A 26,369-nucleotide genomic window follows, 5' to 3' on the forward strand; every position below is an offset into this window, starting at 1 on the left:
GACCTGACTTTGTATTTCATTGGAAAATCATCCTTCTTATGCCAAATGCTTCTTCAACATCCTAAAAACAATCACATAAGGGAGGTAAAATTGGCTTTTCCTGTAACACACTGAAAAAAAAAAAGATAAATTAATTCTTGCCCCACTGTTGACTTACAAATGCAGCAAAATTCAGTCTCCAAACAGTAATCTCAGAAGACATGAGGACTTCCCATGATAGAGTTTTTCCCTCTTCCCCATCCTACCTGCTCCAGAGCCAGCCCTTCAATCCTGAGCAAGTACTGAGAGCAAACAGTGATAAAACCTCCTTGGCAGTATCCTCTCTTCTGTGAGTGGCCAATATTTCAGCTGCAATCTCAGAATTGCTGTGAATTGGGGCCAGCTATCCTTGCTTCCCACCACTGACCCTGCACAGGACCATGGAGCACACACTGTCAGACCAGGGTTGAGATTATATTCTACCACAATGAGTTTTTACTTTGTCAAGTAAACTATGACACTGACAAATATTATCTAATAGAAACATTTCTAGCGTGAGGCCAAAGAAAAGGGTTGCATGTTTAAGTATCATGGCTAGGGGTATACATTGTTCTTCAAGGCAGAGGGAATATGAGGTGAAAAGAAACTAAAAATCAAGCTGCAAAAATATTAGTGCTTCTAGGCATGTCCAGAAACAACTAAAGAAAGGATTTTGTTTTGTTTGATAGAAGAGAAGGGCTCAGCTGCCCAAATTAAAAATAACTGAACTCCATTTCCCTGAATTTACTTCACTATATTGCTGGCTTTATCTATGCCTGGCTTAAATCCTGAAGTAATTGGAAATCATTTAAGTAGAATAAATCATGTTTCTAGAACTTGAGACTTCAGTTTGGTGAATTTATAAGAGTTTTTGCAAAAAGCTTACAGTAGGCCTAAATTTGCATATTTGGACCTTTACTGGGACCACTGTCTGAGCACAGAGTGGTGTGTTCCCTCTGTGGACACCCCAGGAAACCACAAGGCATAAAATGAGTGTGTGAGAACTGATGTTTGACATTCCTAGGCCAGGGGCCAACCTGGCAAGCACAGCACTTGCAAGGCCCAAGCAGAAAAGGTTTAAACTCTACCTTAGCAGCTACAAGGGCTTTTGAAATCCTATCCTCCAGAAATCATAACCTATTTCTTCTCAGCTTCTGGCAGAGCACACACTCCTCTTGTTAATAAAGCAAAGCACCTCTAAGGAATTCACAGCCACTGGAAAAAAAGTCTAATGTAAAGTAGCAATTTAATTTGCAGAGCTCTTGATATGGGATATGACTTTGGGATATGACATAAGACTGTCACTAACAAGACAACACACTTAACCATGAACAAGGTGTTTATAAAATTCCTTGACTACAAATACAGCAGAGCCAAGGCAACACACTTAACCATGAACAAGGTGTTTATAAAATTCCTTGACTACAAATACAGCAGAGCCAAGGCCATGAATAATTGTGCTCCTGACTGGGCATCTTGCCCAGTCCCAAAATTTGATGCCTTTGGCCCTCCTGCTCCTTTTGCAGGGTGTACTGGCACTGCAGGCAGCCTTCCTTCCTGTGTCAGTCCCCTCCAAAGTGGAGCCTGGTTCCAATCCCACATTTGCTGAGGCATGTGGAAAACAGCAGCTGCACACACCAAAAAGCCAAAAAACCCAGATCCAGCTACTCCAGGCAGTCCTGGTGAGCTGCCTCCTGGAAATCACTAGTAACCTACACAAAGATAAATCCTAGCAAAATACAGCCTATCATGCTTAAAAACAGCTCTGGCCACTGACTGCCACACCTGGGAGCAATGAACAGGTGTATGGAAAAGAAGCAGGACACCCAAACGGGCCTGAAACATGGTGAAATGCTTCCTCAGGAAGATAGTCCAGATTGTTCAGTGGATTTGGGATTCATATTCAAAATCTGCTAATTTACATAATTCCTGATCTTTCTGCAGTTCATGCTCAACTCTGTTAATATTAGGATACTATTTTTTTTCACATTGAGTCCTCAATTCTTTAGCAGTTCTGGACTCCAAAACTTCCCTTCAGCTTTCCATTGCTAATTTTGTAAGATTGTGGAAGACTTGGAAAAATCTAGTTGTTTTATGCCAGAATAAATGAAAGTCACTAGCTATGAGGAATTAACTTGTTATCAAATATATTTGTGTATCAAAAGAAGGATCCAGACATAAGAGTACACATATTTCAAGAGAAAATTAATATTATACTTCAAATATTTATTAGAACTCTATAAATTATGTATAGAGTTGTTTGTGTGAGGCCACAGAATATCATTGGTCATAGTGAGGCTTTTTGTTTGGAACAAGGCAGAAAATGTCACTGAAATCATGTATATGTATTTCATATTTTAAAAAACCCCATACATCATCTTTATTTAGCTGTTGTAAGAGGTGAAGGGTCCCCCACAAGCACTGGTAAGTTGTTTCAGTGATTGATTAGCCTCTTTCATGTAAAGATTATTTTGTCTGCTTATCCTCCACCCCCAGTGCTGACTCTCAGGCAGCAGAGCCTCTGATGTGGTGTTGTCTCTGATAAGAGAACTCTCAGCAGGATGCACAGCTGGGCAGGGAAGGGTGAGGTAAACCAAACACTACCAGCAGCACAGCCTCCAGATACTGCTCCCCTCCTGACCATGTTGTTCTTGTAAGGCAAGTTAACTGGCCCACATTTGGGGATGATCTAAGGCAGTTATACTGCTCCTGGCACCCAGAAACAGCCAAGGGAAGCAATTTGAGTGCTCCTACACAGCATCCTCTCACAGCAACATACATTGCCAATATCCACAGGCTGCAGTCAGGTGGCATGGGAAAGAAAGTCCTCCCAGTACATTGGCAGGAGGCAAGACAGACAGCTCCCAGACTGCAGTCTTTGGTAAGAATAATCCAGAAACCAGGTGCACCTGACTTCTTTCTCCAGGTACAGCTCAGCTAGTTCAAATGCCCGAGGAGAACTCCCCCCTCTCCTTAGACCATAGCACAGAGAAGTGGCCATGTAGAAACACCTCATTTTCTTCCTGCACCCACCTCCCACTGAGCCAGGCAGCCCTGGCTCAGCAAGCACCTTCTGCTCCGTGCTGCCTCTGACCCACATCTCATCTGCTGCCAGTGCCTTTGCTGCTTCCTTCCAGGTCACTGCCCTGCCTCTAAAAGCACATTCCCTCCACCTTCAGAACCTTGACAGAGTCTGAGTTAAAACAGCCACTGTCAGCATTGACTGCTGGCAGCCTGACCCTCAACTGACAACAAAGCAGGCAGTGCTAAAGCTTTCCTTTCTACTCCCAGCTCCTGCTCTATGTATGTATTTGCAGTAATCAGAAAAGCTCAGGCACCTTCCCCATCACCATTCAAGAAATTACAGCAGCTACAGGAAAAAGCCTTTTCCTCTCTGAGGAAACTGCTCCCTGAACATCTGCTCCCTGCTCGTCCTCACTGCTGCCCAAATAGATTTCTGTAACAAAAGCCAATCAACCTCAGGTAGCTCCTAGAGGAGTCAAAGAAGACATGATTTGGTTAGGTCACAGTCTGATTGCAGCTCTGAATCTGCCTAGATCCATCAGAACTCCTGATGAAATCTTGTTTGCATCTATTTAGTAGATTATAAAAGCAAATGTGTTTCTAGCCAAGCATTTTTAGAGCACTATTTCTCTGCAGACCCTTTCAAGGGAAGAACCCTCTGACAGACATCTCTTTGCTCAGGAGGGTCTGGACATACACTGAATCCTTTTGTGTTGCACCTGACTGATCCTTGGGCATGCAAAACCAGACATCCTCTCTTCAGAGGGGTGCCATTTTCTTCTCTTTCCCAGAGATTCTGGGGATGTGGTCCAGCTGATACACACAGTCAGTATATGGGACTTTCCCTAGAAATACAATAACATATCTCCAGACATTTCAGCTCTGGCAGCTCAGATAAATCTTACTCTGCATCCAGCCGTGGCCAGGACAGAAATGCCTTTTTCAGAGGAAGCTGATGAGCTTGGCAAAACACATCCTCCTGCATCATGAGGGACAGGGGATGAACAAATCTCACACTGGCAGAACAAGGAGCATCAAAGTAGAAAGCTGCACGTAATCCTGCCAGTGATTTTTTGATGGGTGAACTTGGGGCCAAGCTGGACAGGTTTACCTCAGCCTTGCACTGCAGTCTGGGCAGCTTGTCACACATCCAGACTTGTGATATATTCTCAGCACTGACCCTTGATCAAACTTTTCTGTCATTTCCCTGGGCCAGTACTCTTAACATCTGACCAGAAATTCCACCTTTACCACATGGAAATGACTGCTAACATACATAGAGTTAGCCTTGCATATTTGTTAGCTATGGTTAAGGAAATGAGGCAAAAAATTAGGGTTTTTATGTCTACTGTCAAATCAAAAATGTCTTTGGTTTCTTTTGGGGAGGTAAGGGACAATATGTATTTAATGCTACATTTTTTCCTTTATTAAACCCTATTTTATTCTTATGTAATTTGGTGAAAGAAAAGGGGTTCCAACTGGCCCAATTCTCTGCTGCAGAAAAATGGTAACTAACTTCTCTGTGAGCCCCATGTATTTACTTACAGTTGAATGAAGCTGAAATGGCATTTGTCCTTGCCAGTGACCAAGAGATGTCACTGATACTTTGACAGGGCTGGGTGCCCACCAGGTGGTGAATTCAACTGGCTTTGGCAGCACCCACCAAATGTGGGTGCAAATGATGCCACGTCAAAGTCCTGCACCTATGTCTGAGGTACTTTTTTGTTTCAAAGCTTTAGATACTTCTCTTATTTTGAGGACACAGACAGCTTGCCTCAGCAGAGCTAACAGGTCAGGATGACCTAAAGGATGCCCTTAAAGGTTTATTTTCTTTTAAGTGAAGTGGCCCTGCAAATGGCTTATTAAAGTGGCATCAATTTAGCAGTGGTTTTTTGAAGTAGAATTTTGTATTTCAGTTTCCCATGTGGAGTTATGCATTTCTGGTTTGTGCTCAAGGAGGAGGAGGCAGTTAACAAAAAAAATAGTGAACTGAATATTCATGAGCAGGATAAAGTAATATACTTCTCTTGAAGCAACAAAACCAAAAAAATTTAATGGGATTTGACTTAATCTCATATAGTCTGAATAATCTACTATAGAATGATATTTTCTTTAAAAAATGCAAGATATTTCATTTTTTAAAACCCCTCTTCTTAGTTTTTCCTGAATTTGTTTTACTCTTTCTGGTAGCCAAATAAATTAATTTCAATAAAGCAGTAATATATTAAGTCTCAGTAATAAAGATATTGGTGGAAAATTAGTTTAATTTTTTTAGGTTTGAGTTTTTTAAAAAGGCTTTTCTTCCCTGAGAAATTTGGCAACTTAACTTTGAGCAGAGGGACTACAATATTACAAACAGATTATGTTTATTTTGCTGGCCCCACTGATGATGTCTCCACAAATTTGCATCTTTGAAAGCAAATGTAACATCCACAAAAGGCACCACACTCCTTTCCTAGTTAACTAGCACAGCCACATCTGCATCCCCTTCTCTCTAAGCACTGCAGACAAGGTGTCTTGCCAGGAGAGGTGATAAGTCTAGAAAGACCCTGTGCATTGATGCAGCACCTCCTTATCTCCCCACAGACCACCTAATAGATCTTGTGTTTCCACACATCCCTCTTCCAGTGTATCCTCTTGCTCCTTTCTATATTCACCAGCCACCAGAGGCTCTGGAGGATCATGAACTTGGTGATTCCAAGCACAGTCATGCCAACAACCTCATGCATGCCATGTGCCACAGCCTTCCTCTCAAACTTGTCATAACCTGTTTGCCTTTGAGAGCTGTCCCCCTCTGCTGAATTTTCCTGAAATGTTAGTGCTTCCTGGACAACAGAATCACAGAATGGCTGGGGACAGAAGGGACCTCTGGAGGTCATCCAAGCCCCAGTCATACATACAACTTAACATAAGTTTTCTGATTCATGAACCCATTGGCTGGTTTGTGCTGTCTTTTTGGGAAACCTTTCAGGGCTATTCCTTTTGCATAAGGATTGCATAAGCTTCAACTTCCTAGGGAACTGAGCTAAAAAAAAATTAAAGCATAATGAGTGTCACAGCCAAGATTAGAGCCTGCAGGCAGGAATGTGTAAACCACATGTGTGCTGTGAAGGAAGCAACAGTGCAACTGAACTAAACTGGCTCCTTGTGAGCTCCTGAGACTCTTTCCCAGATTTTAGACTTCTGATGGACTCTCTAGGAATCAGGAAGGAGCAAATCTTAGGTTTAGTATCAGAATAAACAAAGCCTGGGCACAGAAGAACCGAAGGACTTGCTTTGATTTACAGACACTGTCACATCCTATGATAATTAATTTCATTAACAGGCCTGATATCAATCTCTCATTACTAAAGCAAAGTGTCAGAAACAGCAGAAATTGCTCCCATTGCATATCTGCTCCACCTAGACCAATACATACTCTGCTCTCATGCTGGCAGGACTGCCAGTGTCAGGAGAGCAGCTGCACCTCTTGCCATGCTGGCAAAAGGAGCTTCCTTACAGACCAGCAAAGGCAATGTACTGTGAAGCTGTGTGTGAGGAGCTGTGCTTTTAAGGAGCACTCTGCCCAGCAGCCAGCTGACCTACATTTACAGCTGAAGATGTAAAGCTGACCCACAGGGACTTCTGTCTGACCTACAAACACAGAAGGAGGGCTACTCAAGCAGACCGTGCTTTTTAAAACTATAAACTGAGCAGGAGCAGCAGCCTGGGGACAGGCTTTTCCTGCTCCCACGTGTCAGAAGCAGCCCAGTTCAATATACCATGGTAAGGCACTGCCAGCAGGGGAGCACATCCCAGCATAACTCCTACCACCTCAATATGCCTTGCTGCAGGCAGAAAAGCACAGTTTTGCTATGTGGAGGTAAACAGAGTGAGCAGGGAGATGGCAGCCTGGGCTAAGCTGGGCAAACCAGGCCCTGGAGCTCAGTGTAGGCAGTAAAGCTGCAGCAAAGCCAGTGCTGCTGTGCTGTCCCTGCTGCCAAGCTCACGGCATCAAAGCTCACACAAGGAGCAACTCTGAGCCACAGCTCGCCACGTGAGCAAGGGCAACCTTCAAAATACAAAGGGGACAAACAGTGCATTGTAAGATTGCTAGGCCATAAAGAGAGAAGAGGAAGAGAGAGAGGCACCTTCCCCAGGCACAGTGGTGATAGTTGCATCAGCAGAGAGAATCACACACACTTGGTATTTTTAACCCCCATCAAACAAAGTAGCTCTGTTGAGATCAGCACAGTGCTGCTCCACAGTGTATGAGGATCTTCACATTGGTATGAATAAGGCTTTAGAAAAAACAGGCTCCCACTTAATTTGCTGAATCCTTCCCCCAAAACACTGATTTTTCTTGAACAGAGCATTCCCTGTCCCACTGTGGAGCTGCAAGGTTACATGACAAGTAAAGAGTATATCAGCTCTTTTTCCACTGCTACAGTGGTAAAGAAAAGACATAAATGAAAAACTGACTGTTAACACAAGGCAAAATTGCATATCCTAAGCTCACCTTAAGACAGGCTGTAAGTGTTAATTAAGCTACCTTACCTATAGTTAAATTACATCACACTGTGCCATCCCTGAATCACAGTTCTCTACATTGGAATTTCATGAGATAAAACCAGAGGAAGGAATAGCTCTGCTGAGCTCTGTAAATGTAAGTAAATAACCACAGAAGGAAACTATTAATAAAGCCTGGGTAGAAAGACATCTCCCAGATTATTTAGCATTAATTTCCTTTCAGTTTCATTTTGCAGAAATCTAACCATCTTTTATCAAAACTTCACACAGACAAGACCTTTTCTGGGACCATGCAAATGCCTGGTGCAGATGCAATAACCTGGGAGCCAGTGCAGCTGAACTGCAGCCTGGAGCAGGCACTGACTGCTGAGACACAGCCACGTGTCTTGCTTGCGACTCAGAGCTTGTGTTGGTGCAAGTTGCTGCAGTGGGTGTCTATATTTATCACACACTTGACTGGGTCATGTTTGTTACCTTGGTTCTCAGGTAGAAGTCACCTGCATATAGGAGATTCATGGCATTTCTTTGACACCCTGATAGAAAATGTGATGCCCATATGTTGGAGCCAACATGAGACATCAGCTTGAACACAAACCATTCATGTTTTCATGCATCATACCTTTGTCCTTCCACCCAGCCACAGCCTTGTAATATAAAAGAGGGTTAAGAAGTTAAATAAATAATACTTCTCTTTTTTTTATATTAAACTTTGGTGTCCACCATATTAAATAAGGTCAAGAGGAATGAGGTTCAGTTTGCAGACCAAACAGGAACATTTAATATAAAAATCTAATCTGCTGTGATAAAACTCCCATTTCCTGTAACATGGATTCTGGAAAATAATTCAAGTCACAGAATCATGGTATCATAGAATATCCTGAGTAGGAAGATATCCACAAAGACTACTGAGTCCAACTTCTGGCCCTGCACAGGGCAAGTGTTCACTATTCCTTTGCTGAGACAAGTGCATTTTTCTACCATGCTTTTTTCCAAGCACAATCTTTTCTATTAAAAAGGTTGAGGCAATTACCCATGACTATCCCTGACAAATCTTATCTGTTCGCAAGTCAATTCCATATTTTCTCCTCACAGATTTCAGCAAGTTCATGATCAGCAATGCTTTTTGGCCAAAGTTAGGCCCTTTTTACTTGTAGGGAATAGACATTTCTATTCATTCAAGGAAGATGGACTAGAAAAACATTTCAAAAGTGATTACAGGATTCAACATCATAAGCCCCTAAACTACTTCTAAAAGCTAGAAGGTCAGAGGCTTTTAAGCTGCTTTTGACAACTTTTAAAAATTTTACCCTAATCTTGAGCCACAGCAATTTACAAGAACCTGAGGAGATGACAGACAGATCATTCCACAGTAAGGAACAGCCTGTCAGACATCATTTTTGTTAGTGACCATCTCCTCTAAGAACAGAGGCATTGACCGGCATATATCCCATATGGCAAATTGCATATTCACTAAGACCTATACAGTCATCTGGATTTATGAAACATTGTAGAACTCTCTCAAGGGAAACCAAATTAACAAGTATATAATCCTTCTGTAGTCTAGCCTGAAAATTACATGCCTGTAACACCACACAGAGTGTTTTCCTCAAAAAATTCTTCCTAAGAAGCCAGCTGAAAAGAGAAGCCAAGTACGCTGTGGGAACGTTTTCTATATTAGCACTAAAGCAGCAAATTAAATTATCATATAACCTTTAAAGTCATCCCATCCTCCCCCCACCCCCTTCCGTTACCTATGTGGGAACCAATTTGTTCAACTTTGTGCCTTGTACTAGCTCTCCATTGTGAGAAACTATTTTAGCCTAGATTCCCACAAATTGCCACATTTTAATGGTTTCTTGACCAAAGGAGAAATGCCCATCTGGACACACTCAGCCAGCCACATTTCATCAAACACATGACGTGATGGTACCGAAATGCACCATCTACTTTAGGGTTTAAGCTTTCATACTGTGCCCATCTTTTGCAGAAGATTAAGGGGACACAAATCTTTGTGTCCCCTTATACTCTTATATGGGGTCATGGGTGAGTGAGTCTGTGCAGTTTTGCCATTTTCTGCTGCCAAAGCAGAAGCTGAAACTACTCTGGGGGTGCTGACAGTGTTGCAGTGTTGCAGTTACAAGTGGCCACACGTTGCCGTCTTACTGATGAAACTTTTCCAAGGAGAGTCCAGCAGGCTTGCCCTTCCCCTGCTTCCATCCTGCATCTCCTTATCCCTGGGAGGTTCACATGAACACTGTGAGGGAGGAAACCTCTTGTTTTTGGGGAAGTAGAAGTGTACATCCACACATGCTTTGTGAACACTTCAGTTTACATTAAAGGCATGAGCTGTATATAATCATTATCATTTCAAGGTAGGAACACCCAGAAAGGTCCCAGCCACTGTCTGCCCACTAAGATCCAAGTGGCTGCAAGAGCTACACCATGAAGGGAGGACATGAGGTGCTCTGGAGAGGTCCTGTCACCCATCTATCTGTTGCAACTGTGGGTGTAGAAAACAGGGTGTTGCCCAGCTCCCGTTTTCTCCCAGATTGCAGTGCTCTGCAGAAAATAATGAGCAAACTTCAGCAAGCTTTGCTTTCCAAGATGGTATTTCCATGGAGATATTCCTGAATGTCTCCAGCTGGTGTCCTGGCTATGGATTTAGAAGTTTTGCTTCTAAAAGGTATGATAAATAATGTGATTAAAAGCAAATAGGTTGTCTTTATTCCAAGGGATGTGTGTATCAGGCTGGTGGGTTTGTTGGTGATACATATTTCTCACACACAAAGAAATTCTAACTTTGCTTTGCGTTGCTTTCTAAATTTCTTCTCTGGTTAGTTTTTCTCTATCCCTGCATGCCAGGCATCCTGGAAGCTGGATTGTGCATCATGGAAAAGCCATCCACATAGTAATGGAATTTGTGAGTGGAGAAAGAGCTTTCCTGGTTATATCCGGTGTGGTTTGGAACATGAGGAGGTTGCTGGTTCTGCTGCTGGGTGCAGCATGCTCCAAGCCTTCAGACTGGAAAACTCTGAGCTACCTAGGGTACCTTCTCCTGGTAGGGTCCATTCCCTTACTGAAGACAATATTTTGCTCAGATAGCTGAGATCAATTGTTAGGTTCTGAACTCCTTGAAAATAAATGCCTTACTGTTGCAGAAGCTGCAGAACATGTGATCAAAGGATGCCATATGGGCCATTTATTAACAATGAAAAATGAATGCACCGTTTGTCAGGCTGTAATTGAAACGGAATAACAATTCCAGTTTTCACTCCCACTGTTGATCTGGCTATCTGTATCACAGAGCATAAAGCTTCTTGCCTTGTTACTTCTAGCATGAATCCACAGCACATTAACTTTACACATGGATACTGAGAGTAAATATTTCATGTTATGACTCAATAACATGCTGGTATATATGTAAGCATATTGCCTACCAGCTTCCTACTTACATACATGTTAATGGGATTATGTTTATATACATATACAGAAATACAAATTCACATCCAAGCTAACCAACCAACCCAACAAAGATAAAAATAAAATCACTGCAGACAGTTAACATGTCATTCTGAATTTCAAGTGTTTTAAAATACTATTGCAATTTGCAAGTCCACATTCTAAATTAACATGCCGTAAGAGCATTGCATAGAAGCCATTTTAAACTGTCAAAATACAAATCAATGTATTTCCACTGCCTTAACTCGGGTCTTAAGCTAAAACCAAAACATTTCCAGATAAATGCTTTCTTAAGTCAAAGAATCATAGTTTTCTCTTGGTTTCATTTCTGCAGAATTGCCAAGTACAATCATTAACATAGATCACAAGCTTTATATTTTTAGTCACCTCCTCTTTCTACTTTTCTCCGTTTTCTCCCCTCAAAATAGAATGTCTAGAACTGCCCTTTTATCTACTCCAACAAAACTGAGAAACTTGCAACATTTACAAGGCTGAGGGAGGCAATTGGGGTGCAAAGCACCACACTAGACTGAGAGCAGAACAGGAAAAAAATCTGTTTTTTTGTTTTGAGGGTGGCTGCAGTCATGGCCTTCCCACTGCTACAAGCTGAGGGCCAGGCCAGGAAAGGGCAATTCCTCCCATGTGACTGATCCTCATCCCCTACCCTGCCACAGGGCCCTGGGCCACCCTTGCTTCCCTGGGACTGCTCAGAGACCACCAACACAGCTCAGGCACAAGGCGCATTCCTTGGGCATCCATTCCATGGTGCCCAAAGTGAGGCCACCTCTACTTTTGGCTTGACAGTGACAGAAATCACCAACATTTTGCCTGTTGTGGCATGTAGAGTGATAGCAAAGGCTCAAAAATAACTAAGCAGCCTGTATTCAGCTCTTTCAGGATTACTATTATGCTGGAACATACCAGCAGCACATCTGTAGCAGGGTTTCAAAAAGCCCTTTGAATAATCAAGAAAATCACTCATTCCCCTCCAAATAAATGGCATCATACTTAGTGGCAAAGCTCCATTTCTACCAAGAGTTACCTTCAATGTGTCTCAATTAAATCTTAAACCATCAAAATTCACATCTTCACTCACTTTTCCTCCCCCCTTTTCAGTATTACAGCTATAACAGCCACAGATTGCAACTTCACAGATGCATGTTTGACATTAATACAAAAAACTTCTCCAGGAGGATAAACAGGTACTGAGCTGGTATGCCAATACTATGCTTTTCACATTTGTTAAACTTAAATCTTAACCTCAGATAAGCTCTAATTCAGATTCCACAAGAAAATCCCAGGAAATCACAAACACATCTATAAAACTAGGTGTAAAACAGCCTCATCTTCTGTATAATGACAGAGCCTGTGATATCTGGAAGGGATGTTTGGAATCCAATGAGTATGAATGTCAGCTTCCCATGGCTGCCTTGGAAGTCTCAGCCAGCAAGAACAGGAACAGGAATGGTGCAGACACAGAGGAACAAGCAAAAACATAGTTTAGACTATTTGCAGGGCCAAATAGTTGTTTACAAGACATTTAGAACCAAAGTTTGTCAATGTTACCTGGCACAATTGCACAAAAGTCATACTAAACCATATTTGCTGCATCATTTCTCATTAATACAAGGTCCTAATTCACTCATAACCACAGGTGGTAACAGGGCCTCATGACTTCATGGACTGCCATCCCACTTGTCATGGGAGCCAGTTCGGAAGTTATTTACTTCTGAGCTGAAACAGATGGAATTCCACCAAATGAGGCCTCCCCTCTATCCCACTTGGACATAGTGGGGAGATGACTCCCTACAACTACAGCTGCAAATCAATGTTCATGTCTTTCCTGCACATACAAATTTGGCCTTCCCACTCTGTCCTCTTCCCAGAGTACTCAAAACATAACTTCAACACAATTTGGAAAGGCAGCTGTGGTGCAGGTGATTCCAAGAGGCTACAGCCCCATGCCATCCATTTCTGATTCCCTAAGGAATCCATTGCATCCCAGTATGGTACTGCAAAGCTATTCCAGCTGAGGCAAATCATGAAGCTGCTCAGGTTCCTCCTTGGCCCTCAGGAAGGAGAATGAAGAAAAGCATCATTGCCATCAACAGTTGTGCTACTCACAGCCCATGAGTATGGGAAGTTCTATCTTGGGAAGTCTTTGGGGACTTTAGCTTTACTCAGCTTTAATTTAATACTTTGACTTAGCTCTGAGGAAGCTACATTGTTCCTGCACTATGTTCAGCAGGGATCTGTTTGCAGGAAACACTGACACCCCACTTCCTGCACTACATCTCCTAAAACCCCTACGAATTATTAGGGAGAGGTATTTTGAACAAGTACAGTGATAAAATGTTGTTTCCCAAAGCTATCAAAAATACACATTTTCAAACTCCGCTCCAAGTATCAGGGGCACTGCAGGCTGCTAGAGTCAAACAGGTTATTTAGTATCATTTTTGAAGCAGCAGGTATGATACACTCTCAGGATTAACTGCATCTTTGTATATATTAGGACTGCTGCAGTCTAAAAAGCTGCATTCCTTCATTCTGTTCCAGTGCTGCTGGTCAACCATCAGTTCCTTAGGTAGCGATATTTTTGGGGGCTCTTCAGAAATATTTATCTGTAAAGCTATTTGCAACTGATGTAGGTGCAATGCAGTATCCTGCCACTTTGAGCACCAAACACTTTGGGGGCTACATTAAAAACATTCCCTTCCTTTGCTCTGCCCTATTTTTGTTCTGTGGCAGAGCACAACTTGCAAAACGATCCATAGCATCAAACTTAACAGAAGTTACCCTTAAAAAAGAAAAGGCAAGATTAATCAGCAATTTTTAGAAGACTTGAGCAAATATTAGCAAACGGCTCTGGTATTTTGAGTTTCCACTAGCAAAATTACAAAACCAAAGAAAACATTTTAATATCAACATCTTGCAGCTGCGTTTTGCTCTCTCATGGCTAAAAGCTTAAATCAATGTGTTGCAGCACAGGAAATAACCAGAGTAGGACACAAACACCGTATTTTAACTCAGATCATTGCAACAGTTAATCGAGCATTTTGTGACAGCAAGCCATTTACCAAGTACATTTCCACATAATTAAGCAGCAAACGAGACACAGTCCACAGCAGCCTCACATTTAATTGTGTCAGCAATCAGATCATGAAGCACCCTACGCATATAGACATGGCTATACGGACCTGTCTTTCTATACTCACCGTGCAGCAAGGCATGGGTGTTACGTTGGTCTCCAAACAATTGCTTCAGAGCCCCAGGCAGAGCAACCTTCCTCTCACTCTCATCTCGGGCAAGTCAGTGCTTCTGGAAGGTGGCCAGGCAAGATCAGATTCATCAGCCAATAAAATTGTCTAAAGCTGCCGTTCCACAGGAGACCGTTCCTCCGGCTGCAGCCTCAGGAGCAGCCAATAAAGGAGAAAATCAGCATCAGAGTGCAGGCAAGCATTTTGCCCCACACTAAGGATCTGCTTGCCAAAACTCCAGCTTTCCCCTGCCTGTGCTGCTGCACACAGTCATCCTGCATGAAAAACAACTTGCACTTGGCTTGCCTGGGTAAAATAGGTGCACAGCTATTCTGAACACGGACAAGGGTAAAGGAATCAGTCAGGCAGGTGCCTCATGAGCTGGGAAGCAATACAGTGACATTTGGAGCCATAGATTTGTGCTGCTAGAGGGGTACCACAGCAGACCCAGCTTTTGTGGGCACTGGGAATTACTGTTCACACAATGTTGCTTCCCTTGAAAGCAGACGGTTCATGGGGGGCAATGTGGAGACTGTGAACACCTTACCCCTATTTCATCTTCCAGAGCTGGACCTGCTGCAGTGGCTGCGGGAAGCCATCCTGTCCTCAGCCCCGCGTGTTTGTCCTGGACTTCATTGCCATTCAGAGGAGCCCTTGATTTCACCCTGCCAGTCCTACAGCAGCAGCAAAATATCCCAGTGTGCAACAACACTTCACACAGCAGCTGTCTGACATCCCAGGATCCTTAGGGCTTGCCTTTCCTTTCAAAAACCAAAAAAAAACAGTAAAAAAAAAAAAATCAGTCTTACTATGTGTTATCTAATCAACAGTAAATCCTCAAGGTGACAAGGCATTTGTGACAGTTATGCATGAGAACAAGTCAAGAAAGACCTTTGGAGGTCTTCGCCTGTAAATTAACAATCTGAATAAGACCGAGCCTCTGTGTTATCAGTCTGAACACACAGAGCTTGACAGCAGATAACACCTTTTTGCCACAAAATCTTAGTAGAGAAAAAGCACAGGTGGTCTCTGCACACTGTTTTACTGCCTGCTGGAATTTACCTCCTCTAACCTCTCTGAGGATAAAACTATTTGGATTTGTTTCCTCAGAAATCTTGCACCAAAAGGTGGTTTATCCACAAAGCTGAGTTGCCACCCAATCTGACAGCAGCCCTGGTGAAATCCCATTCTCAGCAACATGTTTTTCAGTTTCCCAACACAAATGAAAAGCAAATACCTTCCAGACTTCACCAGTAATATTACATACCCCACCTACGTGTATTGGAGAGCAAAATTGTCTGTAGTGCAGAGAACCCATTGGAAGGCTAAGACTTTGCAAAAAGCCACACTGCACCTTGAAATGGGAAGGTATTCTTAATGAAAAAGCAAATTATAAAGGAAAACAAGATTAGAATATGAAGATTAGAAATTAGAATAAATTAGATATTAGAATAGGGTCAGCAAGACTGTCATTAACAATAACTGGTTTTCATTTTCACATGCCATTGCCTCTAATCTCCTGGTTTATATGGATGTATTTTTACATATTTATGTGAGACCTCTGCTCTCTTTCTACATATTTATGTGAAACCTCTCCTTTCATGCTGGTACTACAGCTATTTGAAGGACAAGCCAAAGATATGTCCCCCAGAGCTCTGAAGGCTGTATAATACTTGGAGGAGCTGGAAAAGAGGCTCCTCAGAAGCCACACTATGGTAAAATCAGGCAGCACAGAGGCACAGCCTGACTGAATTCAGCAGCCTGGACTTTGTACTCTGATCTTGAAAAGTGAAGAGGGTCCCAGGGAGAGTTGGCTGAGTAACGTTGCACCAATATGGCTACATTTTGCTACTACATTGCTACTGTATTTGGCAATCTTGTCATATTTATGCTACTTTATTTGGCAATCTTGTCATACTTATGCTTCTGTACACTTGTCTCACACCACTACTACCTAATGCTCATTGGTTTAGTGGCTGTAATGACCTGTCCATGTTACTTGCTGATTGGCTGTCACACTATAAGCGTTTTTAGCTAAGGTGTGCTAAATTAGCAGTTCTCATACCATGTTTGGCATCTGGCTCTGTCCTTGCTCAATGCTTATTCTTCTTTGTTGTATCCATTTGAGGACAGTACGTAGTCCATCTTGTTCTGAGGACAGTACATGGTCTTCAAAGTAACTCTGTAATCTGCAGGCCAGGGTTGCCCAATGCTTGTAAGAGTTCAGCATGCCCTTGTTTTGCCAAGAATTCTTCTACAGAAAAGCTGCATGTGCAAGCATTTATGATCTGGATTTTCCTTTGATGTAAATTGGAATAGACCCATGTCAATTCACAGAGGCTTTTCTTCCAGCTGGGGTTCTTCTGCTATCTCTGTAAAACACAGGGCTCCATTTGGAGCCATGGTGTGCTGCCATATTGTCCATTCAAGGGCAGCACTGGGCAGGGAGCACACACCAACCTGAAGGCAAGTACATGCTGAGGGCTCCCTCAAACAGGGCCTTGGGTCTTGGAAAGAGGCTTGTCAAGCAGTAACTTCAGAAAACAGTGCCTTGGCTGCAGAGAGGCAGCCAAGCTGGACATACACTTCCTCAGAGCAGCTGGCTTAAGGAAACCATGGGACACTTGACAGCAGGTGAGGAGCCTCCTTACCTCTGGGAGCAGGAGAGCACAAAGCCAGCAGCAGGCCAGGACCCACACCAGTGACACACAAAAGAGGGGGATGCCAAGCAGGTTCCCAGACCAGTCTGCCTCCATGAACTTCTTCATTTTCACACAGCTGAAAAGAAAAAAACCATTCAGCCAGGCAGCTGTGCTGGTGTCCCATCCCACTGGCAAGCATCAGGTTGATTTAGGCTGGAAATTGTGCACATTGTGCTAAAAACCTGGTGAACACATACATTTCCTTCTCCTCTGTGTTTGGAATGAGGTCAAACTGCACAGAGAAGTGCTGCTGCAGGGTTTGGTTATCACTCATCATAAAGTTTAGTTCCAGGACTTAAATTCAGTAATGGAGAACATTTTCTAAGCTGCTTTCTGCACATATTTGAGGTGATTTGGGCTCTAATTAATTTGGAACAGGGCAGGGAGTTCAGAAATTTTCCTTTTCTCTCTCTGACATCCTTGTGTCCCACTTTAGTTTTAAAGTGGTAAGGCACATCTAGATTAAGGCACTAGGAGGGAGAAAGAAGAGAAAGAAAAGAAATCTAGCTGAATTAGAGATGGCTGACAGGGCATTTCATCAACCCAATTGTGTACTCAAAGCTTTTCAGAATCCATAACAAGAGTGGCCCTGCAAATCAGTGAGTCATTGCAACAGCTGAAGGGGAAAAACCCTACACACACACAAAAAAGGAAAAAAGTAAAAAAAAGCAGAACTCTGCTTATCTGCTGAACCTGTTCAGTGAGGAGTTTCCATAGCATGCCTGTGCTTTGCCTAGCCATAGCCCATTTTTATTCTCTTTAGCACACTTATCCTTTGTGAACTAGGGTGTTCCTTCTGGGAAAGCTACAGCACTTTCTTACACTAAGATAGCCCAGCAGCATGCAGGAAGCCTATGACACTTCAAGGAACTGAAGTGTATATTTGTAGTTAGAGCTAAGGCTGTTAAATCTGCATTGGGCTTCTCTGTAACACAAGATCAAAAGCTGCTTCCCTCTTCCCCATCTCTTCCAGCACCTGGATGTGCAGCTGGCATGCATGTGTCCCCAGCAAGGGGGTTGGGCAGTCTTAACCCTTTAACAGCAGTATTCTGCTTTTCTATGTTTTATGGGCTCAGTATTTGTACAGTTTCTTAATAGTTATTTATATTTTAAATATATAGGTGACCTCAGTGTTAAAAGAGAAAGTATTGATTTTTGGGAGAAAACTTTTGCACTCAATCCTTCACACTTACTCAAATCACAAAGGACAGCAGGATGCTGTGACTTTCTGTAGTTTCACCTTTTCTAGCAAGGAGTGATGAAAGGCCATATATATAAAAAACAGTAAAGTAATCAGAAGAACTCAGATTGTTTTTGCACCCACCTCAAGTCTAAGCAATCCCTGCTTGTCAGGACTCCAGAAACATGGAGAAATCCAAGCACAATATGCACCAGAAAACAGGCATTGGTCCTAGAGTACACAAAAGTAGCCTGCAAGAGAGTAAGAGAAAATTATTTCCCTGTGAATTGTCTACCCCTGTGAGAAGTGATATACCCTCACTTAGAGCAGGCAGGTCAGCAGGCACAGTATCCAGTGGTCCTGCTTTGAGGGGGAAGGCTGCTTTGGCGTGAATGTGGAAGTAGAGACATGAACAAAGAATTGGTGCCACAGTGCTCAGCTCTAGGTTGCTTCACACAGTCCTACTTCATGAGCAGCCTGTGATGAGCAAAAGGGGTGAGACCAGTTCTGTCAAAGCTGGGGGGTTTGTGTGGCAGGTATGTGTAAAAAACAGCTTCAGTGTATGGTTCCTGTGATCTCTCATGACAGACACCTAACTTATTCATTAACACAGGAAAGGAGACCTTAAGGGATTCACAGCTGAGGAAAGAAAAAAGAAGGCATGTTGCTCCGAGCTCTGATTCAGATGAAGCAACTCTGCAAGTCTAATAATCCAGCTTTTGGCCTTTAGTGTTATTTATGGGAAAAGTGAATTTGAACAGATCTGCTGGGTTAGGTCAATAAAAGGAAGGGACTGAGTTTTCATTTACACACACACCCCTCCTTAAATCAGTTTGACACTGCAGTAGAGTTGATGCCCTCTGCTTGGCAGCCTCATTACCATCTGTAACAAATGTAACATCTTATAAATAATTTATGTTGTAAGAGCAAATACAGCAAAGAAGAAAGAAAACATTTAGGAAATCTGGGATCAGAAAAGGCTAGAGTGAGTCAACACAGGCCTCTCTGTTTCCATGGAATTAAGAGCATTACCCTACCCGCCTTAGCTGTAGTCAAACAGCAGCCCAAGTGACCAGGCAGGAAATATTGCATCAGATTGCCAGAAAGGGAAGAAGAGCGCTAAGCAGGGAGGGAGATCTCCCAGGGAGGGAGTGTGCTGGACTGGGACCCAACAGGAGCCAAACTTGTTTTCCATCTCCATTGCTGATTTCTGACCCACTCTAGGCTGACCCCTAACTGTGAGGGGGAGGAAATCTATATAAATAAATGAAAAATTTTTGCAAACAGCTGTTCTGGTGTCAATACCTTGTCACATCCCATTTTCTGCTTGTTGAAACGAACTTTACCCATGCTTCCTCTGCTGTACTTGGACTAATTTATCATGCATTATGTATGTTCCTCTGTCTCAGAGTTTAATTATTCATGAATCCCTCCACCCTCACCTTCTTCCCCTTCCACATTCACAAGGACCAATGGGCACGATTCATCAACTCAAGCTCTCCATCACCACCAGCTCTCCAAGGTGTGAGCCTGCAGCCTGGCCCAGCTGTGGACATTGCTGGCTCCTGCCAGAGATGCCCACATCCATGTCCTACCTCAGAGCTCGGGGAGCACTGCCTGAGGCCTGGTTGCTGATGCGCAGAAATGTCATCTCCCTGGGGCTCATTACAGCCCTCCTGCCCCTCAAGCAGGTGCTGTAGGCTGGGGACAGCCCGGTGTAACCCCTAAAAGTGTGGGGTGGCTACCAAGGCGTGTACCAAAAGCCCCAAAGTGAGGCTGGAAACAAATTCTCCTCATCCCTCACAGTGGCGGGAAGTCCGCGGAGCTGCCTCAGGGCCCTGAGGGCCCTCTCGCCTGGGACAGGGACTCATTGTTTCTCCCAGCACCATTTTCCCTCCATTTCTGTCGGGAGGAAAATGTCTGAAGAAGGCAAACCTACCTGCTGAGTGCCAGCTTGCAGAGGGGCCATGCCAGTCCTGTTCCCAGCAATGGTGGGAGTGGGGTAGAGTGGATGTGGCCACATCGGACGAGGCCTGATGGCGGCGGGGTGGGCAGGAACAGATCCATGCCTGGTGTGGTGCCCAGGTGAGGCAGCAGAGGAGCAGCCACTGTGAGGAGAGGGGCCAGGGGCTGCCCTGTGGCTCCCCTGCCACACCACCGTGCTCTGCCTCTCCCTGAAACTGGAGCTTTCTCTGGGGAAAGGCTCTCCAGTGAGAGCCCAACTCTCACCAGCAGCGAGGGACAGCATGAGGAATAGCCCTGGCAGCAGCCTGGGGTGGAGGAGAGGCAAAGCAGAGTGAGGAACATTTATAAACCCATAGAATGAGGAATTACTTATGGCACAGAAGCTTTTTCTGAGAACCAGAATCTAAAAGATGTTCTCAGCTGCCAGTGCCATGGGAATCTTGGTTTGACTCAGGTGTGCTCTCAGCAGGATCATGCATGGGAACCATGAAGCATAAGAAAACACCTGATGCCAGCCAGGCCTTCCAAGTCAGCTCCCAGCACACAAATCCAGCCAAACTGAGAAAAAGTACAAAATTATTATTGGTTTCTGTACCTTATGTGCTAGATACCATTGCTTGCATTTTATTCCAGCTCCCATTTCTAAAAAGCCACAAATAGATTTTTTTTTTTTTTTAAAAAAACAGAGAACTTTTCTCCTATTTTTAGTAGCAGTGATATCCCACAGAGTAGAAGAGGCATAATCTGCTGTCACCACTGCTGTCCTGGGCCAGTGCTCTCACCTGTGCTGTGTTACTACTTCATTTAGCACAGAATGCCTCAGTCAACACCACTGCCTAATGCACCAAGTATAATGTGCTTTTTTTAACTTTTAAGGCTTCCCCTCCAGCTTGTATAACATTGCTCAGCTGATCTCTTAATTTCCTACATGCAAAAATCAAGCTCTTTGTTCTGAAACCACACAGCTTTCATCTGCTGCCAAAGGGGAATCCATCTGGGTGCCATAACTTCCACCCTTTGAAATGAGTCCTCCCCACACCCACTAGCAGACAGGAGGCCTGTGGCCACAATTCAGGATGCCTGCCTGATTTTGATTTACCAGGGAAGCAGGGAGGATTGGAGAGAGCAGGCATTCTCATCCTAGTCACAAATCCTTCCTCACAGATAAACCTCACAGGACAGAGGGATTTCCCCACGTGTAGCACAACCCTAATTATCACTGTCCTTTCCATTGGCTTTCTGCCCGTGCTGTGTATTTAGTTAGGCAAAAAGATGGCACTTCATTTAACTTTAGGAGTTATTCTGGGCTTTTCCATCCCTCAGAGCACTATGGAATTCTGGTTTCCTGTGTGTGGACTCCTGCTGCTGGAGACTGGCCCGTGATGGAGATAAAGCCTTTGCAAGGCACAGCTGTGAAACACTGCTTTGTCCACTGCAGCTTCTTGGGCTGGCCCCTCTGCTGCTTTTGCATAGCAAGAACCAGATCATAAAGCCAGACACATCCCATGGCAACTGATCAACCCCAAATGTCTCGTCCCCCACCCACAGCCCTGAGCCCTGGCACGTCCCGCTTGTCTGGCCACCCTCACACCTGCTGCCTGAGCCTCAGACCTCCACCTTCTCTTTCAGTTTCATTGTTGAGGCTATTTCTTGCTGTAATTAGTCAATTGATTCCCCCATATGTGAACACTGAGGCATCCTGAGACTGTCACTCCAAAGGGCTTTTGTCACCAATAATTGCAGCATCTCCACCCAAGCAGACTGTGCTTTTGATCAAGGATAAGCAGCTTGCTCCTGACTGTGGGCCAAGGAAAGCTATAATTTGATCACAGTGCTGGCAGATGTCCTAGTGAGCAGGGGAAACTCACTTTGTTATGCTTAGTAGCTCCTGCCTTTCAATCATGGGAAATCATAATTTGACTATTAGCATGTAAGAATTTTCCTTACACACCAGCAAAGTTAAAAGGCCACTGTCAGCTTGGAACATGATGCCTTTCCTAGAGAGGCTGATGAGAGGCTTCACACTAATCTCTCCCTGCTGTTTGCCTATCAGTTTCTGGTACAGTCAGAGGTTATTGAAATGTTAGATTTTTTGCAATGGAAGTATTTATCTCCACAGAAATTATTCACTTTTCCCTCTTCTGTTGTGTGAAACAAGAAGAAGCACCACAGCTTCACTTCTGCAAATATTTGCAGTTTACACCTGCAATGAAAAACACAGGTTTTCCCCACCACATCCTCTCAGCACAGCAAGAGTGCTTTCTGCTTCCCCCAGGCTTGGGAAAGCAATTCATCCTCACAACCCAGCTGCTAGCAAAGACATCAATTCATTTTGTAAAATCTTTTTGGGGCATTTCAAAGATGATTGTGTGTCTTTGTTAACGATGCCAACATTGAAGAACCTACAAAGCCCTCTGATTTTATTCCTACTCCACCCATTTTGCTGAAAGGAACTACTTCTGAGCCTTTTGCAAAACTGCCTTCAAATGTCTCCTAAAAATTTTGTATCTAAGAAGTCTGAAAAATGGTAGACAATTGCAAATGCTGCTTATTAAAGTGACCATGGGCACCACACTGCTGTCTCATGCCTCAGCTGCTGGTTGTGTTTATCTCCTGCCTCTGGCCATATTATTGATTGCAAACTCTAATCAGGAAATGGTCTTTCCCTCCTTGGCAGCTGTGTCCTCAGCCCAGAGGAAGCAACCACCTGAGTCCTCCAGAGCCATCCTGCCTTTTCCAAAATAAACTAAACAGCAAAGTCCTTGGAAGTTGAAATGTCTGCTGAGTGAAAGCTTAATCCCAAGAAAAACTGCAGTGTTGTGTTTTTCCGGGTGCAGAGAGTAGTCTCTGCAGACTGTGATGCTGCTGGTTATGTTTTCCCAGAGATTCTGGCTCTACCTTCTAAAAGCATTTACAAAATATTGATCACTTCATGTAGTAAATTGCAACTACAACAATGTTTCATCTGGAACCAATTGACCATAGCTCATAGAATAATACATCCATGTACTTCTAATACCATTTAAAGCCAATGACTTGGAGAGAGCTTTAAGGTAAAAACATTGTGCCTTCATCAGGCTGACTTATAAAATCTCATTGCAAAAGAATAATTTAACCAGAGGGGAAAAAAATTAAAAATAAGAAGTAAAAAGATAACTAATTTCTGTCTGTGAAATGAAAAGTGGATAACATAAATATATGTGATGGATGGCTCAGTGCAATGCTCCTCAGAAAAGAGCATATACTTTCTACAGCTCTTTAGAATAAGGTCCTAAGTCAAGTCTGTAAATCAGATAAAAGAATACTGAGTAAAAAATACATCTTGAAATAGTTCAACAAATAGAATATTAAAATCTACATATAGGAGAAATGTTGGGGTTAGGGGAATTTGCCTTAAGTTCTATGTGGCTCACAATACCATCTGCAGAAAGTTTAAAAGGATATTACTGATTGACATCCATATACATTCAGATTCCCTATTCTCTGTTCCATCCTTTTCAGTGTGCTTAATATTGCTAAAAGAAAAAAAAAAAAAAAGAAAGAAAGAAAGAAAGAAAAAAGGAAAAAAAGGGGAAAAAAAGAAGAAAAGCTTCTTTTACCAAAGAGGTAAGCTTGGTTTACCAAGGCCCTGTGCAAACTGCCTGCTCTGTCTATGCCAACATTCCCTCTCTAGTCTGACTTGCAAGAATAGGGGAAGAGAGAGAAGGTCATGATTCACATGTGACAGGAACCAGAGCTTTCATAGGATTTCTCAGTATTTCAGTCCCTTTCACTAAAAAACACATTTTAAGAAACAAACATGGAATATTTTTCTAAATCCTGATTGAAACAGCCATGTTCATCTTTACCTTGCTTTTAAAACATATCCAAATGGTGAATAAATAAAACAAAGAAATTCTCAAGAAAGATTTTTTTAGATGGAACTGTTCAAATTTTTTTTTAGTGGCATTTTTAAAAGGTAACACTTTCTAAAATGAAAAAAAAAAAGCTTATTTTCAAGACACCAAGTGGCAACATCAAGTGTCTTAACAGAAATAACATGACTGGTACTAATGTGATGCCAGTGACTGGACACAAGAAAATATCTACTGTATCAAACATTATGAAATGTATTTTCTGGCATCTCAGTTGCACTTGAGGAGATCTTCATGAAGGAGAAAACCAATTCAGTAGCTTTAGACCTGGCTTATAATTAAATTACAATGAGTTGAAAGGTTTGACTGATGCACATTGGTCACATATTTTTCTCTGTATTTTAGTGAGTGGCCTCCAGAGCTCAGCTTTCATTCAGCACATGACAACCAGGCCTGTCACCATCAGCACTGGGAGCATCACTCAGGCCAGGAGGCAGCACCTGAGAGCTGTTCAGCTCAGCCAAATCCTACTCAAAGCAGATCTTCCACAGGACTGGTGCTGATACACAAACATGGGAAGTTCTGATGTGGAATGTTATTTCCAGGTTTGATTTATTCCTTGCTCAAAGGCTAAAGGATTTGTAAGCAGTTAGGCAGTTGCAGATAGATCTTCCAGAAGATTTAGAGCTCTCTCACACACCTATCTCCATTATTGCCTTGTTTGTAAAACATGGATCTATCACTAGAGCTTTGTATTGAAATCTCACCATATTTCAAATGGGAGACAGAGGAAGCCAAGGTAACTCAGCAGATGTTGCCAGGTGCTTTAAAAGCTATATTTAAAATCTCCCCAAGGACCTGTGTAAAAAAAAGGCAGGAAAAAGTCACGTTCAGTGTTACACACACACAAACAGATCCATTAAATGAAACAGCCTTTTAACTGTTATTTGTATTGAGTAGTACGAGCAAGCACGTCATTGTTTGCTGTCTTTATTGATGTATCTGCACTGTGTTCAGCAATCCCATCAATCTGTTATTGCTGGGAACAGCTGTGGAGCAGACTGATAAGCTGGGAAATGAGCACACAGCTGGTAATGCTGAGTAACCAGCTCCAGGCTGGTCCCAACCAGAGCCCTTACACCTGGGAATACACACACCATCAGAAAATACCTAGGTGCCAGCAACACTGAAGTGCAAGAGAACTTCCTGAGGTAGCAAAGGATTATTTGACATTATTAGGCTATTGCTGAGCTTAGGAGTGTCTGAAAAAAGGTCACTAATCAGGTGTACAAAACTCATACATATCTCTGTGGAGCATACATGGGCACGGTGGCCTGGGCTTAACGAGTGACCTGTGCCAGGGCAAGGAAGGGAAACAGCACAAGGAGTAGAGGGAGGTTATCAGAATCTGGGAAGGAAGTGAAAAAGGAGCAGCCTGGCAGGGAAAGCTTTCCTTGGAAAGACCAGTGGTGTCATGTGCCATCTGGAGGCTTAAACCAGAAATGAATAGGATATATTTCCTCTCTGGAGTAACAACAATCACCTTTTAGGTAGATACATACCTTAATCAGAGCTGACACTAGACCATTATCAAAAAGCCTGTTTTCCTTCTGACAGCATATTCCTGACTCTGGAAGCACCACATCAAAAATCTGCTGGACAAAAAAATAAAGCAAGTCTAGAAATCTCTTAGAGAGGATCCTTGATTTCCTGTCCATTCTGCCCTGAGGTGAAACAAGGGCAACAGCCTGGCACTGTGTGTGAAGAGCTCTCTGTCCCTCAGACACTGAGCACACAGCTCTTGTGTGTCCCTAGAAATCCTGTCAGCATTATGAATATATCAAGAATGTCCATGAGACATCAGCACTACACTTGGAACATTTCTTCAAACAATCTGGCTTTTCTCTGATTACTTGGAAAGCTGGAGATAAAATGTGAATTCTAATAACTCACTAGAGATCAAACTAGACACTTTTCTCAGCAAAGGGGGATAATTTACTTGCTTTGCTTCTGGCTGTCAGAAAATGATGTATATTAATTTAAAATGTAATAAACCCAGGGAAAGCAACTTGAATGAATAAATGGGATTCTGTTAACGGGGACTAAGAAGAACAGGCCTGGATTCATAACATTTTTCTTCAGATTTAAGAAATAGCTTGAGAAGGGCTCCCAGCTTCTCCCCTACATGAGATGTACTAACAGCTCCTTCCCTTCAGCCAACAATGCTGGCAGGAAGCAGCTCCTCCTGGTGCTTCCAACTCAGGTTTTCTGCTTCATTTGCCTCCTCCTCCCTCACAGGCAGGAGGTTGGCATAGGCAAGGGGTTTACCGAGTCCAAGGGTAACAAACATGGAATGAAAAACACAAGATTGGAGAGCAGCACTGTTTGGTGCCAACATCAA

General features: G+C 43.1%; 1 protein-coding gene across 1 annotated transcript in view; it reads right to left on the reverse strand.

Annotated features, from left to right (window-relative positions):
* The window catches only part of OSBPL5 (oxysterol binding protein like 5), a 174,123-nt gene extending 159,691 nt beyond the window's left edge, over positions 1 to 14,432 (reverse strand). The window contains exon 1 of the mRNA XM_071427769.1: positions 14,226 to 14,432. Coding sequence (XP_071283870.1) covers positions 14,226 to 14,240 — 15 coding nt within the window. The 5' untranslated portion in view covers positions 14,241 to 14,432. The remainder of the gene's footprint in view (positions 1 to 14,225) is intronic.
* Positions 14,433 to 26,369: the final 11,937 nt, after the last annotated feature.

This window comes from Agelaius tricolor, unplaced genomic scaffold (assembly GCF_023055355.1).
Source record: "Agelaius tricolor isolate 1412-34295 unplaced genomic scaffold, bAgeTri1.0.p SCAF_5, whole genome shotgun sequence".
In the NCBI taxonomy this organism is placed as follows: Eukaryota; Metazoa; Chordata; class Aves; order Passeriformes; family Icteridae; genus Agelaius; species Agelaius tricolor.